The following is a 15,974-nucleotide window of genomic DNA, read 5'->3' on the forward strand; positions in this document are numbered from 1 at the left end:
ATTTATAAATATGGTAGTATTTTAAATATTAAATTTTTACATGAATATTGGGTTCATCCTTGTTTTCCTTTGTTTCCTAGGTATTATCCAGTTTTGTAGGGAAAACACTTTTATATCACAATCAAAACTTGTCTCGGTTACTAGACTGTAGCCATAATTGGGTTACAGTCACTTAGATTCATTATTTGGAATTATACTTACTAAGGCAGACCTAAATGAAACTTATCTTCTAGAACAATTTCACATTTGCATTTACCTGCACTGCAGAATGGCGTATGCAATATCTTAGCTGTTAGGAAATATTTAATTTACTTAAACTTGTTATTTTTGGCTACTCGAAACTCCTGGAGTAGCCCACTTTCCCTTTGAGTTCACTTTAAACTACATCTGATTCATTCCAAATAGAAGATTTTTAAATAGAAGTTAGACTTCATTAAGGTATTAACTTTAAATCTGAAAGAAAATTAATGTATTGAAATTTTCAAGTTTGACAAGTTCATTAAAATTTTTTAGCATGTCTTGATACATTTACTTATCAGCTTCTTATTCTTCTTTCTGCTGGCATTTCCTTAATGTTTGTTTGCTTCACCTCTCTGGTTCATTGGATTGCTACTATTTATGTTTTCATGGACTTTATCTTCACAGTTTACTATATCTTGTAAAGCCTTTTCCACATCTGTTTGGCCAGCTGTACTGGCTGTTTTTGGCAAGGTCATCTGCAGTGCACACCACAGGGTAGTGCGCGCTTTCCGAGTAGCCACACACATCTCTTTAATTGCCGAAGCAAGGGCAAAAACATCTGTAAAAAAACCAGTCAGGGTCAGTTCATATTAGATACCTTTTATATATTCCTTAACTCTTAAAAAGCCCAATGTTGTGCTATTAAGTGATCAAACATTTTTATAAAAGAAGGATGGCTATTGACTGAGTGGACTAAAGTATTTGACTTAATACTTAAAATTGTTGATACTGTATTTCTGACTTGTAGGACAGTGGCTATGCTTTGGGTAGAACACAGACTTTGATAGAGTTATAATTACATGGGTAAAATTAACAAAGTTTATCAAAGTACTTTTGGAGTAAATTGTTTGGGCATCATTTACCAATTTATTCTTTAGCTAAGTGTAAATTTTAGAAATCCAACCTTTTAACCTCAGAATCTGATTTTAACAACATTCAAATTATCTCATTGCCTTATCAAAAGAATATGCATTAACACTTATACCTCTGTCATCTTGGCATCTAGGAACTCCTTGCCTTTGCCGATTTGAAGCATTAACAATTTCATCCTTTCTACGTGACTGTACAATGTGAATGGACTCCAAGTGTCTATCAAGAGCAGTAGAGATATTGGCATGAAGAGGAGAGCTTCGAAGACGTTCCATTTTGCCTAGTAGAGTCACAACCTGAGGGAAACATTTTAAATTTTGATGAGGCATGTAACCATACTACCCTGTCTCTTAAGTAAGAACAGGTCTTCAATGAAGCAGAATAGAGATGAGGGCAATAATATTCATCTAATAAGTAACTGAATGCCTACTGTGTCCTGATACCATGCTGGGGAAAACAAAGATGTAAAGTCAGTCTTTTGTGCCTACTTGTTTCAGTATTCAGTTACGGGGAATAAGCAACAGTTAAAAAAATCGAACCTTCAAACATTTCCATGTCAGTGACAGTAAGTGCAAATTTAAGATCTAAGATTGTTTTTGACAAATAAGAGAACAGCCTGCAAATAGAACATTTTTAGGAGGTACTGTAATCTAAAGGAAAAAAAAAAACTAAAAAGGAGAAATCCTAGATTGATTAATCCTGAACTTGACAAGTACTTTCTGGGCTTCCCAATATTCTCCTTTTGGAAATCAGAAATATTCAGATCATACTGACTAGTGGTAATTTTAAGGAATACCTAATCCAGCATATCAGTAAGAGGAGTACATTTTCTAGTTGTATACACCTAACGTCTCAAATTCTAAACTTGAAAGGTATATAAGGAAAGAGAACTTTTTCAATAATTAGGATTTGAACATCAAGTAAATACAGTAATTGCCTTTGGGAGCTAAATGTTTTAAAATTCACATAAGAACTTGGTGTTCAGTGATTGGAGAGAGTAGAAAAATATCTCTCAATTAAGAAGCTAACAGCAACTGAATGAATGCCTCTAACCTCACACTCATATCAAGTTTCTTTGGAGTCCACTTCAGGTCCATGGAGAAAACACAAGTATATAGGTATTAAATGTGAACTAATTATGTATTTTTAAAATAAGAATCATTTTGAATGGTAAGTGTAAAGAAAGAAATTTGCATAGGTGATTTTTAATAAGCTTTTAAAAGTTTTTTTTCAGAACTGTATAAAACCAGCAAACTAGAAAGTAGTACATGTAAAAATATTTTGCCCTTTATGATCATCGGTCTGATGTTGCTAAATATAGATAAAACAAAATTTTTACAACATAACCTGAATATGAAGCATAAGCGAATCTGGAAAAAGTTAATTCTATTAAGACTGCAGTCCTTTGATATATTATTGCCTAGACATGTATTACTGAGAAAAAGGAATTTTTTTTTTAAGATTTTATTTATTTATTTGACAGAGAGAGACAGCCAGCGAGAGAGGGAACACAAGCAGGGGGAGTGGGAGAGGAAGAAGCAGGCTCCCAGTGGAGGAGCCTGATGTGGGGCTCGATCCCAGAATGCTGGGATCATGCCCTGAGCCGAAGGCAGACACTTAACGACTGAGCCACCCAGGCGCCCCAAGAAAAAGGAATTTTAACCTGGAATAGTTTTAAGAGAAAATAATGAAAGATTGAACTTTTTCTTTTTTTTTTTCTTGAAGTTTTTATTAACATAACATTTGGCCGTAACCCATGTTGGTATCCGACTATACCACTGATAAATCCATTGTACAAATTTACAAATTTGATAAAAGAATTTCAACTGACCAGCTGAAAGCTAGGTAAAATCAATCTTTTTCCACTGAAGTAGTTTATATCTATATTTTAAAGACAGCAAGGTACAAGAAACTGATGTTCAATAAAATAACACTCTGCTATGTTGATTTTTCTAATTCCTAAAATGGCTTTTATTCAATCACAGAAGCAAGCTATCTTTACAGCATGTTTTTTCCCAGGAATCTTTTTTTTTTTTTTAAGTAATCTCTACACCCAGCATGGGACTTGAACCCACAACTCTGAGATGAAGAGTCAAATGCTCCTCCGGGATGCCTGGGTGGCTCAGTGGTTAAGCGTCTGCCTTCGGCTCAGGGTGTGATCCCAGGGTGCTGGGATCGAGCCCCGCATAGGGCTCCCTGCTCTGCTGGAGCCTGCTTCTTCCTCTCCCCCTCCCTCTGCTTGTGTTCCCTCTCTTGCTGGCTGTCTCTCTGTCTGTCAAATAAATAAATAAAATCTTACCAAAAAAATAAAAAATAAAAGATTCAAACACTTCTCCAACTGAGCCAGCCAGGTGCCCCTCCCAGGAATCTTTTATTATATTTTATTTGGAAAGCAGTAGAAGTTTTTAAGAGAGTAAGGTCCAAAAAGAGAAATTTCACCCTGCTCTATTAAATTCTAGAAAATTTTGAAATTACAAAGGAAATAACAGGAATAATAATCATTTGTTAAATTACAAGATGACCTAACATCAGGATTCTTTATATTTGAAGTGATATACTAATTTTCTAAAACAAGACTATTTTATAAAATTATGCATAGCTATATTCTTCAGTATTTTTTCAGTTTATCAATATTTAATACATTGTTGGATATACTTAATGTTTATTTTATTTTTTTTTAAACTTATTTTTTTTTGAAGATTTTATTTATTTATTTATTTGACAGAGACAGCCAGCGAGAGAGGGAACACAAGCAGGGGGAGTGGGAGAGGAAGAAGCAGGCTCCCAGCAGAGGAGCCCGATGTGGGACTCGATCCCAGAACGCCAGGATCCCACCCTGAGCCGAAGGCAGACGCTTTAACGACTGCGCTACCCAGGCGCCCCATACTTAATGTTTAATACCTCAAGAGAGCAGGGTTAAGAAAATGAAATACAGCATGGTGCACTGGGTGTTATACACAACTAATGAATCATCGAGCCTTACATCGGAAACCGGGGATGTACTGTATGGTGACTAACATAATAAAAAATCTTTAAAAAAAAATAATAAAATAAAAAAAAAATGAAATACAGTAATTACCTGTTCATTTACCATTTTGTATAATGCAAGCACAGTTTGCTCATCAAGCTAGAAAACAAATATTTGTGTCTAAGAAATGGGGCTTTCTTTATAAATAATATTCAAAATTATTTTTGCTTTAAGATTCTATTGAGGATTAGCTCTATGTTACTTTGGGTTTTTTTGTGTTTTTTTCTAAGATTTTACTTATTTGACAGAGGGAGAGAGAAGAGAGCACAAGCAGGGGGAGAGGCAGGCAGAGGGAGAGGCTGAAGCAGGCTCCTCACAGAGCAGGGAGCCCAACTCGGGGCTCGATCCCAGGACCCTGGGATCATGACCCGAGTGGAAGGCAGACGCTTAACTGAATGAACAGCCCAGGTGCCCCTTAATTTGAATTTCTTAAAGAGGAACCATTTAAGTTACTAAACCTACTTTTAAAATGATAAAGGGCTGGGGGGGGGGGGCACCTGGGTGGCTCAGTCCTTAAGCGTCTGCCTTCAGCTCAGGTTATGATCCCAGGGTCTTGGGATTGAGCCCTGTGTTGGGCTCCTTGCTCAGTGGGAAGCCTGCTTCTCCCTCTTCCTCTGCCCCTCACCCCACTTGTGCTCTCTCTCTGTCAAATAAATAAATAAAATCTTAAAAAATATATAAATAAAATAAAATTATTAAGGGGGTGCTATTTCCCCTTCCCTAAATATTGATCATAGTTCTAGGACCAAACATGGAAAAGAATATATTTCAGAGAGTTATGCATAAATTGATTTAAAAATTCTTCAGAACTCTGACTTGTTTTAAAATTTAATCAAACAATTAAAAAAATCCATTATTGGGTGTTTTTACAGCTTACTCTGGCTTGTTCCCGAAGTTCATCCACAATTAAGCGATCAACTCGAGATGGGTTGGAGGTCAGCCTTGGAATTGGAGTGTTGTTAGTACTGGATACTTTTTTTCCTGGGTAATTCTTGGCCAGGGCCAATTCAGTCTGTAAAAATTTATATAACTTTTAGATGCCGAATCTTCTAAATATGATTCAATACTGAATAACATTTCTCCTAGGCCTAAGAAATATATTAAAAATCACTCCTTTAAAATGGTTTCAGTTTCAAAAGGCAACAAATACAAACCACAATACCACCATATTTTTCTATCATATTTAATACATAGAAAATACCGGAAAGCTCCAACAGTTTAATAATTAAAAGAACTTTTTTTAAAAAAAGGATTTTATTTTTAAGTAGTCTCTATACCCAGCGTGGGGCTCAAACTCACAACCCCCAGATCAAAAGTCGCACACTCTTCCAACTGAGCCAGGCAGTCACCCCAAAAGAAGTAAACTTTTAAGCCATTAAGGAAAAAGTCTACTTCATAGGCAAAATAAACTTTACATAAATAATGATTTTTTTAAGCTTCAAGCTTCAATTATCTAATTAATTCCTTATAGTCATGGACGTAAATAATATACATTATAGAAGAATTCAGCTTAGAAATAAGGCGAGTACTCTTAAACTACTCTAACAAACAATGAAGATAGGCAAAGGGAACATCCTAAATTACTCCTGAATGGATAGCTTTGTGTTACCTTTTTTCTCTCCTTTTCTAATGCTCTCCATTGTTCATAGCACTCTTCTAGTCGAATATGAAGTTCACTGGCTGGTCCACTACGGGTTTTAATTGGTCTTTGAAATCCAAAAGTTGGCACGAAACCAGAAAAGGAATTATCACCATACATCATATCATTAAAATAAGGGTATAAATGGCTTAAGTCATCATAAGAAAACAAATCATAAGAATCCAACAGTGGAACAACTGAATGGCCAAATGGGTGAGTGGATCTTAGGGGAAACCCATTTGAACCAAGTGGTTGAAAACTCTGATTATGCCTTAAATCTCCCATCATATAATTATTAGGAAAGCATGACGTCTGTGTGCGATTCACACGGCTATTAATATTGTTGTCTCCACTTCCCTGTCTGTGGCTATTAAAATGACCCTGTGACTCCAACAGATCTTGATATGTATTTTGCGATAAGCCGTCTAAATGCTTTGGACCTTCCTCAGGATCATAATGTCCACTCTGAGGCTTAGCTTGAAAATTATGTTTGTTTACATTTTCAATGATCCCATACTGCTGAGCTGAATAGTTATCACAAAATCCATTTGGTTGCTTTATTTTTTTATCAGTAACTGATTCAAAGAGATTTTCTTCTCCAGTCTTTGTCAGTCCTTCCATGTGATTGACAGATTGAATTCTTTCTGCACCATTGTAACTGAAATCAAAACTAGAAAATGCTGAAGGGTTTTCTTGGCAATACTTCTGAAATAAACTGCTATTTGGGGTTAAATTTGTGGATGACAGTTGGGGGAAATCTGAAGAATGGTTAGAACCTTTTGAAGCTACACTTAAGTGACTATTTAATTTCATCAAGTTACCTTGATTCCGATAAGGAATAGGAGTGTTATTTTTTGTTTGGACATTGATCCAAGTTGGTCTGTTTAAGTTGATACCTCCTGAAGATGTTGCTGAGTTTGATAATAAATTCAAGGATTTAAAATACTCAGAATTTGGGGGATCAGGTTTAGTAAACTGTTGTTTTTCTGCGACATTAGCAAAATCATTATTAGCTGGACAAGCTGTGTGAGGTTTTAATCCAAATTCTGATTTTAAGCCAAAATCAGCAGTGAATGCTGCTTCCTTTGCAAACTGCTTTTCTGTCAGATGTGGTGTGGTTTTTGGAAATGTGAAATTCTGCTGGTCAGGTATTGCCTCCTCCATTTTTTTCTGATTTGCTGGTTTAACTTGAAATAACTTTGTGTAAGTGTCTGCTTCTACAGTTGGTGTTTCAGGTGTGCCATTGGCTAATTTTTTACTATCTTGGACACTAAAATTTGAACACTTATTAAGCTTAGCCTTATTAGGATGAACATATTCTGGGTATCTACAATAATCTGCATTTTCATTGTATCTGTTAAATTGAGAAAGAAACATCTCTGCCCTTTTCTGCTGCAATGGTGCTTCAAGACCTTTTGCACATATTTTCTCTCTTCCGTAAGGGTAAGTATCAACTCCTGATTCTTTCATGATGTCAGACAGACCAGTTTGTGATGTAAAACAGTTTTTGATAAATGGATAATCTTGGAATGTTGTCTTAGCTGTATCATTTGTCTGGATATTGTAACAGTTAGAATGATCACTTCGTGAGGGGTACATCCATTGTTCTTCAAGGTCTAAACCAGTAAATCCATGATAAAGTTCATCTATTTTTTGTTGTGGTGTTAGATTACTATTATGCAGGTATTGCTTTTCCACTGCTGACACAGATTCACCACTATAAAAAGCTTGCTGAGAGATGGCTGTATCTATTGGCCTTTTGGTTTCTGTTAAGAGGTCATGGTGATCTGCAAATCTGCTTGTGTTCATTGGCCAAACTGACTTTAAATTGGAGGAGCAGGTCCTAGAACAAGTAAATATATTTAATTACAACTTAGGTTTTAAATGACTATTTCCTTAGTGGAGAAGGTAGGATAGGTTTTCAAAACATTTATATCGCCTCACTGCCCCATTATCTATCTAATCCTTTATAATTTTGCCTTATAAACTACTATTACAACCAAATAATTTTCTATCGCTTGAAATGTGTCACATGCTACATAAATATGCATTTTAATCTTAATATGTCTACAGTATACTTTCCCAAGAGGCATTAACTAAGGCCCGAGGCTGGTGACTGCATGATCTTGCATGAACTATTTATCTATAGTAAGCAGAAAACAAGATAAGTTTTTTCTTTAATTAGGTTATTACATAATACAAAGATGTTGTTGACTGCAATTTTTTAAATGAAAAAGATGTACTTTGCTGAAACTATTACTGAAATTAAAATATTTTAATTGGTTACACGTGTGCTGCATATTTCCCTATCTATGAAATAGGGCATTTGGGTAATATGGCTTCCACACTCCAAAAAACAAAGTGTATTTAAAAAATTTTTACCATATGAATAAAGTCCATACATATTTCTGCATAGCAGTAATGATAGTTTTATTCTTTGGGATATATCTATAAAAGCTCTTTGGAATTTATACCCTTTAAGCCAAACTTTAGCTCATAAACTCGAGGGAAATAGCTCTGAATTATGCAAGAATAATTTTCCAAATGAAAGTTCTTAATAGCAAATTAAACTCTAGTTTGAAACTTCCAATTGTATGGCAAGTACCTCAGCAAAATCAAGGATGCTAGAAACAAATATGTGAATTAAGATGTCTATTGTCAGATGATCCTTTATTAAGTAAAAATAAAAGCTAATAAATACAGTAGTCTAGTATATATGAATTTAAAAACTTACTATATACCATATGGCTTATATAATATACTAACCCCTCAGCAAAATATGGCTGTGACTTATCTTGTTCTTCCAAAATATTAGACACAAGTCCATATAAGTCTGTTTCACTGCCATAGTCATTTCTTTCCGTTTGAATCCTAAAAATAAATGAATATCACATGTAAATTCTTTTCCTCATACTGAAATACAATATATTGATTTCTATTTCCAGACTTATACCATTATTTTTCTATAAAATATTTGGATTGGATTTATACCATCATTTCAAATAAAGAGGGAACAGGAACTCAAGAATATTTTCCACTTTAGCATAGTACCTATGCTACGTAAGTGTTTCTCCTTCATTTCAAATCCCATGTCTAGTTCACGATGTATGCTTAACTCTTATTTCTCCAAAACACATGCTAGTCATTTTAGGTTCCAAGATATAAATCTCTGACCTATGATGTTTTAGACAGGCTTGGCACCATGGCTGCTTTTAAAAGAATATCTGGTCCCATTATACATTATTCCATCAACACTTGCTCAATTTCTTCATTTGTGATTTGAAAACCATATGAATCTGCTGCTCTATTTTTGTGACTCTTTAAACCAAATGTTGGGATTTAAAAAGTGAAATGTGATATGGTCATCCTACATACCACACCAATATTGCAGTTGTCCCTTAAATGTAACAGATTTGTGGGCTATCCCAAATCCTTACGAAAGTAACTGGAGCTCCATGTACCTGAAATCATACCTTGTGACTAACACTGTCTAAATAATACAAAATGTAAAAACCACAAGGAGATAAAAAATTAGTGCCTTTTTACCTCCTATGTATTTAAAGTAATTTGTTCCTAGAAGTAATATGTTGCTTTAGGTTGTAACTTCTTATTTTCCCATATTTTATTTCTAACATTTCATAGTATTAGGACATTTCAGAAATAAAAATACCTTATATTTGCATAACACTCAAACATTTCGTTGATCTTCATAACATAGATGGGCAGGTATTAGTAATCATTAAGCTTTGAAGAATGAGCATTTGAGATTTTTAAGAAACTTGTATTTTGCTAGTGTATATGATTTGCCAAACTGTACACTTGCTGAACAAGTGGTCTGCCTACAAGTCTAATAGTTTTTCCACTATGTTGTGTTATTTCAAAAAGATTCAATTTGTAAAGTTTTTTGGATAATAATAATATATTAGTATATATCTAAAAAAATTCAATGTAATATATACTAAACTATTAATAGTTGTTATTGGGAAGTGTTAAAGGTTAAGGTGAACTGCTTTGTTTTGTATATTTCTATAATGTCTGAATTTTTTCAATGAACATAGATCAACTTAAAAATATTTTTGTAGAAGTATATATTAGTCTTTCTAATAAAATCACTAATTTATAGAACTTAACCAAAATTTTCAAATTTTTTTTAAGATTTTATTTATTTATTTGACAGAGAGAGACAGCCAGCCAGCGAGAGAGGGAACACAAGCAGGGGGAGTGGGAAAGGAAGAAGCAGGCTCCCAGTGGAGGAGCCTGATGTGGGGCTCGATCCCAGGATGCTGGGATCACACCCTGAGCTGAAGGCAGACGCTTAACAACTGAGCCACCCAGGTGCCTCAAAATTTTCGAATTTTTAACATTAAAAAAAATTTTTTTTTAAGTAATTGCTAGGGGCACCTGGGTGACGCAGTGGGTTAGGTTTCAGCTCAGGTAGTGATCTCAGGGTGGTGAAATCTAAGCCCCATGATGGGGCTCAGAGCGTGGAGCCAACTTAAGATTCTCTCCCTCTCCCACTTCCCCTCCCACTTGTGCTACATGTCTCTAATAGATAAATAAACAAATCTTTTTTTAAAAAGTGATCTCTATGGGGCACCTGGGTGGCACAGCGGTTAAGCATCTGCCTTCGGCTCAGGGCCTGATCCCGGCGTTCTGGGATCGAGTCCCACATTGGGCTCCTCCGCTGTGAGCCTGCTTCTTCCTCTCCCACTCCCCCTGCTTGTGTTCCCTCTCTCGCTGGCTGTCTCTATCTCTGTCAAATAAATAAATAAAATCTTAAAAAAAATAAAATAAAATAAATAAAAATAAAAAGTGATCTCTACACCCAGCATGAGGCTTGAACTCACAACCCTGAGATCAAGAGTCGCATGCTCTACCAATTAAGCCACTTCAAAATTTTATTAATTAAAAAATATTAAAAACTGGGGAGCCTGGCTGGCTCCGTCGGTGAAGCATGTGGCTCTTGGCTCTCAGGGTCCTGAGTTTGAGCCCCACACTGGGCACAGAATTTACTTTAAAAAAAAAAAAAAAAACACATAAGATTTTTTAAATAATTATTTTCCAATTAAACAAAAGATGTATCAACCTCTATCAACTGCTCCCTTATATATAATTAAAATAAAGGTAGATGGTACTCCCTTAGGGTTCTCTATGCAACAGGCTCCCATAATATCCTATACTTCCTTTTGTAAACCTCACTATACTTGTATCCAGCAAGTCATCATCATCATCATCATCATCATTACTGTAAGATCTATAAAGGTAGGGATAATATTTGCCATGTTAATTCTAGTATACCCAGTAGGAGAGATCTGGCATAGAGTAGGCCTTTAATAATAATGGAATTGAAAAATAACTAAAAGTATCTTATATTTTATAAAATCCTGTTTGTTGTATACCTGTGAAGGAAATAATTACTGAAAGTTTTGAACTGGATGAAAAAAATAGATCAAAAATTATAACTCATTTATATAAGTTATCCTTAGAAAGAGGAATTTAAGATTTACTCACTAAGGCTGCCTCTAATGAATAAAAAAAGTCATGAGCTAAAAATTATTTACACATAACTGCCCAGTTTAGGGTTTCTAAAAGTTTAATAAACATAGAATTGTAATGCCATGACACTAAAATGCTGATATAGGGAACAAAGAGCTGAAAAATCTGATTTATTAATTTACCTGTTCTTTACATTGATCTGAGAATTAGAAGGCTGTTTAATATCATCTCCATAAGTAGACCATGGTGCATAGAAAAGTGAAGAATCTACAGAACTTGAATATTCTGTTGAAGAAGAAAGTGGAGTATAGGTCTGCCTTAGGTCAACACTGTCTTCACTCTGAAATTTTAAAGGCATGTTTGCATATCAGACACATCAAAATTACACTTATTACAGAATATTAGTGAAATAATAAATTAGAGGAAATAACACGTGTAAGAGCTGGAACACTTAAAATCTAGATTTAGCCACTTAAGCTTGTTTTCTACTAGGAGTTGGGGAATTTTTTCTGTAAAGGGGCAGATAATAAATATTTTAGGGTTTCCTAGCTGTTAAGGTTTCTGTTGAAACTCCTCGGCTCTGCTATTCTAGCACCAAAGAACAGACAATATGTAAAGGGCATAGCTGTGTTCCAATAAGATTTTATTTACACAAGCAGGCACTCAGCGGATCTGATCTGTACTTGTTGCTTATCCCTGGTATGAAACACCTACAAATACTGCACTTTTAACTCTTCTGAACAGATGAGCCTTGTGTGGACACTAGCAGTATTATTTTCAAGAAATCGTTTACAAAATTCAGTCTTAATGCCCCCAATCTGTGAAAAAAGTGAATGTCATTTATTTATATAGAATTTTCAAAGAAATTCCACATAACATTCATTCAACCTTGTGACATGAGTACTCTATTTTAAAAAAAGGGAACTGAGGCTGCAGGTTACTGAGCTGATAGGTACAAAACTAAACCCAAACTCAAGGCCTTTCTCCTATTGTAGGACCTTTTAAATAATGTCTTCAATTTTCAGCCTAGTTTCTATTTCCAAGAGATATTATAAAAATGACATGATACATAAAATTTTATGATCTCTTTAGAAATTTAAAAGCTATTACTACAATTAGAAGAAAAATACAAGCTCATTTTTCTTTTTTGTGAATACTTCTATAATGAACTTTGAATAAACAAGGTAAAAAATTTGAATTTTAAGATTTTATTGATTTAAAATACTGGGGCGCCTGGGTGGCTCAGTCCTTAAGCATCTGCCTTCGGCTCAGGGCCTGATCCCGGCGTTCTGGGATCGAGTCCCACATTGGGCTCCTCCGCTGGGAGCCTGCTTCTTCCTCTCCCGCTCCCCCTGCTTGTGTTCCCTCTCTCGCTGGCTGTCTCTCTCTGTCAAATAAATAAATAAAATCTTAAAAAAAAAAAATACTGCCTCATGGGGCACCTGGGTGGCTCAGTTGCTTAAGCGTCTGCCTTTGGCTCAGGTCATGATCCCAGGGTTCTGGGATCTAGCCCTGCATCGGACTCCTTGCTCAGCGGGGAGCCTTCTCCCCCTCCTTCTGCCTGCCGCCCCCCCCCCCCCGTGTTTTCGCTCTCTCTCTCTCTCTCTCTGTGTCAAATAAATAAATGGAATCTTTAAAAAAAAATAAAATATTGTCTCTTCCAAAGGGACTGATGTTCAGTGAAAATATTTTAGATACATAAAATAGAATGAATTTAACAAATAATAAAGATTAAACTTAGATGTATTTTATTCTAGAAAATGCTTCTTTAAAGAAGTCTGAAAGCATAGATTCACAATTTTTAACTCTCCAAATGAAACCTGAGATGTATTAACTATAAATATCCAGACATAGTAGAAATGGTATTTTCTCATAAATAGAGAAAATATAATCCTGACTGAAAAAATTTTCCAATTGCTTTTATACTCTTAAAATTTATATAAAGAGAGAAGACATACTTAAATTCAAGTATTCTTAAATTTTTGCTCATCATAGACATAATTAAAATACAACTCTTTAAACACATTAGAGTTTATACTGTAACAAAAAATATGAAAATCTCTTCCAACCACCCATCTTTAAGAATCTCAAATATTTTACAACCATTTGTTTAAATTCTGGTTATGACTACTATTTGAAAACTACACATTATTATTGTCTTATTTCTATATATCATGCTGACTATTCTGAAGCTGCAGAAGCCTAGGTACCAAAGTAATTTTGCTAAGTGTGTCGCTAAAAAATACTTTTCCAGAATTTCTTAGTTAGCAATAACTTTTACAAAGGCTTTTATCTTTAGAACCTTTCATAATTTTATCCCTTTAGTTCTGAAGTTTTTATCATAGGCCCACCTTAACTTTCTTTTAGGTGTGAAACATCCAAAGCGATATAAGTTAATTGTTCATCTTTTTGAGATAGTGAGTTAAAAGAAGTATTTTCAGATTATGCAATATCAAACAAGATATACAGTATTGAAACTAACTGTATTTTAGGAGCATTCTTTCAAGTTCGTTTTACATTTTAAAGTAAGATTTGAGGATTAGAAAAATTAACTCCTTTTATAAGATTGATTTCAATTTTGTATTCTAAGATAAAAGAAACAGCTAAAGTAACGTGGTTGATTCAAACATAATTATACTTTAAATATCTGGATCCTTTTCAGTTAAAGCATTTATGGGAATGAAATATGCAACTGCAGTCTAAATAACTGCAGAATGTATCACTTATATCCTTGCTATAGTTAATTGATTGAAATTAAATCCAAGTAAATTTTAGGAGCTGTATAAACATTATAGAGAACAGTGGAATGCTGGTCTTGGCAATGAAAAGACCTGTGTTCCGCTTGGGCTTTGTCAAAGCATGAATCAAGCTCTCTGAGCCTCAGTTTCTCAGTCTGTACACTGGATGTAATACTATACAAAGTTGTAGTGCGGATTAAATAAGATTATTTATTTAGGGATATTGTTATAATTCAAAGTATAACAATATCAACACTGATGTCCTGGTTAAATAATTTCAAATGAAAATGACTTACACTACCCTAAGCCTAATTTAATATGATTAATAAAACTAAATGTTTTAGGTGAGGTAAAAGGCAGCATGTCATCTAAGACACTGTTAAGGCCAGAAAATGAAGGCGTACAGAAAAATTTAACCTTTAAATGATCAAAAGTATGTTTGTGCTGACTCGCAATAAATGCTTGAAGGAAAAACTATTTTATGGTCTTACTAAGGAAATAGGGATTTTCTTACATTTCTGGTCTCGTTACATTGAGGACAAAATGATAACAAGAATCAATGAAAAATCTTTCTTGTTTTCAAAGCAAAATATGTATTGTGCAGATTCTACTGAAAATGTTACTGGCTGAAAGAAAGAAAGGAAAAGAAAGAAAAGGAAGAAAGAAAGAAAATGTTACTGGCTTTCTGGTCCTAAACTTGGAGCATTTTAAATGTCTAAGTGAATGGGCTCGGGGAAACGACTTTGATTTCGAAAAAAAAATCCTCGGACAAAAGATGGACCTGCGATTTGTAGCAATCATAGAAGGAAGTGGAGCCAGTCAGCATCACGCTGTTGAACACATCCGTTAGTCTACTGCTGGGGTCGGCACCGAGGTTCCAGCAGCGATTCGCACCTCCACGGAACGCTACCTTGGGCTGCACGAGACAGGGGTAGGAAGCGGGAGAGGCATCACGCAGTGCAGAGCCAGCGCCGGAACGGCGGACGGCTGTTGCCCCGCCGCTGTTGGCGCAACTCAACTCGGAATCCGCTCCGAGGACACCGATCCCGGGACCCGCGCTTCCGTCCCCGGGCTTCCCTCTCTGCCTTCGGGCCATCTGCGGGCTGACCCCCAAGGCGCGGCCCTCGACGGCCCTGACAGGCCCAGGCCCGCGGCCACCCTGACGGGCCTCAGCGCCGCGGCCGCCCGACGTGAAGGAGGCGGCGGCAGCCCGGGCGTCGCGGCCACTGCAGCCGGGCCGGGCCGTCCCGTCAGCCCGCGCCGCGCCCCCCAAGCCCGGGCCCGCCGGCCGCCGCGCCCCCTGCCCGCCCCCGCCCCGCGGCCCGGGTGCCCCGTCGGGGCTTCTCCCCGGCGACCTGCCCTCTCCCGCCCGGCCGCGGCCTCCTCAGAGAACCGCGTCTGGGGACCCGCCCGCTCCTCTGCTGCTCCTCACCGTCGCCATCCTCCAAGTCCGGCCGCCTCCCGGACCCTGACCGTCCCCACCGGTTACCTCAAGTCCCTCCCTCAGGCCTGGGGGGTGAGGGGGCGGGCAGGTGTCTCCGCCTCTCACCTCCATAGGGCCCCCCAGCCCCTCCTGGACTAGGTACAGCTCCTGGGGTACGGGGGTGAGGGGGGGCGTCGAGGCCCGGCTCCCTCAGCCCGCACCCCACCGCCGCCGCCGCCGCTGCCGCCGCCGCCCCGGGCTCTGCCTGGAGCCGGTCTGTGGATGGGGGGGCCGGAGCGGGGAGGGAGGGGCGGGGGGAGAGGCCGTTACATTGCCTACCCCTGGCTCGCGACCCGGCACGCGACCCCGCACCGGACCGCCCCGCCCCACCCCACCCCACCCCCTCGTGTGAGGCCCGCCCCCCGCTTCGCACCTCCTCATTGGCCCGCTGCCCAACCAATAGGCAACCACCTCCAGGGCCTGTTACCCCCCAGAGACAAGGCCAAGAAGGGGCCGTTAGCTGACCTCGCTCTTCCGCAG

The 15,974-nt window shown here is 37.4% G+C and overlaps 1 protein-coding gene across 1 annotated transcript; it reads right to left on the reverse strand.

The window, feature by feature from the left end:
* Positions 1 to 569: 569 nt before the first annotated feature.
* MEIOC (meiosis specific with coiled-coil domain) lies at positions 570 to 15,566 on the reverse strand. The gene is made up of 8 exons (XM_026513224.3): positions 15,501 to 15,566; positions 14,793 to 14,927; positions 11,456 to 11,613; positions 8,544 to 8,648; positions 5,748 to 7,620; positions 5,016 to 5,150; positions 1,226 to 1,406; positions 570 to 799 (listed from the first exon to the last, which is right to left on the reverse strand). The coding sequence occupies exons 1-8, from the start codon at positions 15,564 to 15,566 to the stop codon at positions 570 to 572; spliced, it is 2,883 nt and encodes a 960-aa protein (XP_026369009.2).
* Positions 15,567 to 15,974: the final 408 nt, after the last annotated feature.

Source organism: Ursus arctos, unplaced genomic scaffold (genome assembly GCF_023065955.2).
Source record: "Ursus arctos isolate Adak ecotype North America unplaced genomic scaffold, UrsArc2.0 scaffold_24, whole genome shotgun sequence".
Lineage (NCBI taxonomy): Eukaryota > Metazoa > Chordata > Mammalia > Carnivora > Ursidae > Ursus > Ursus arctos.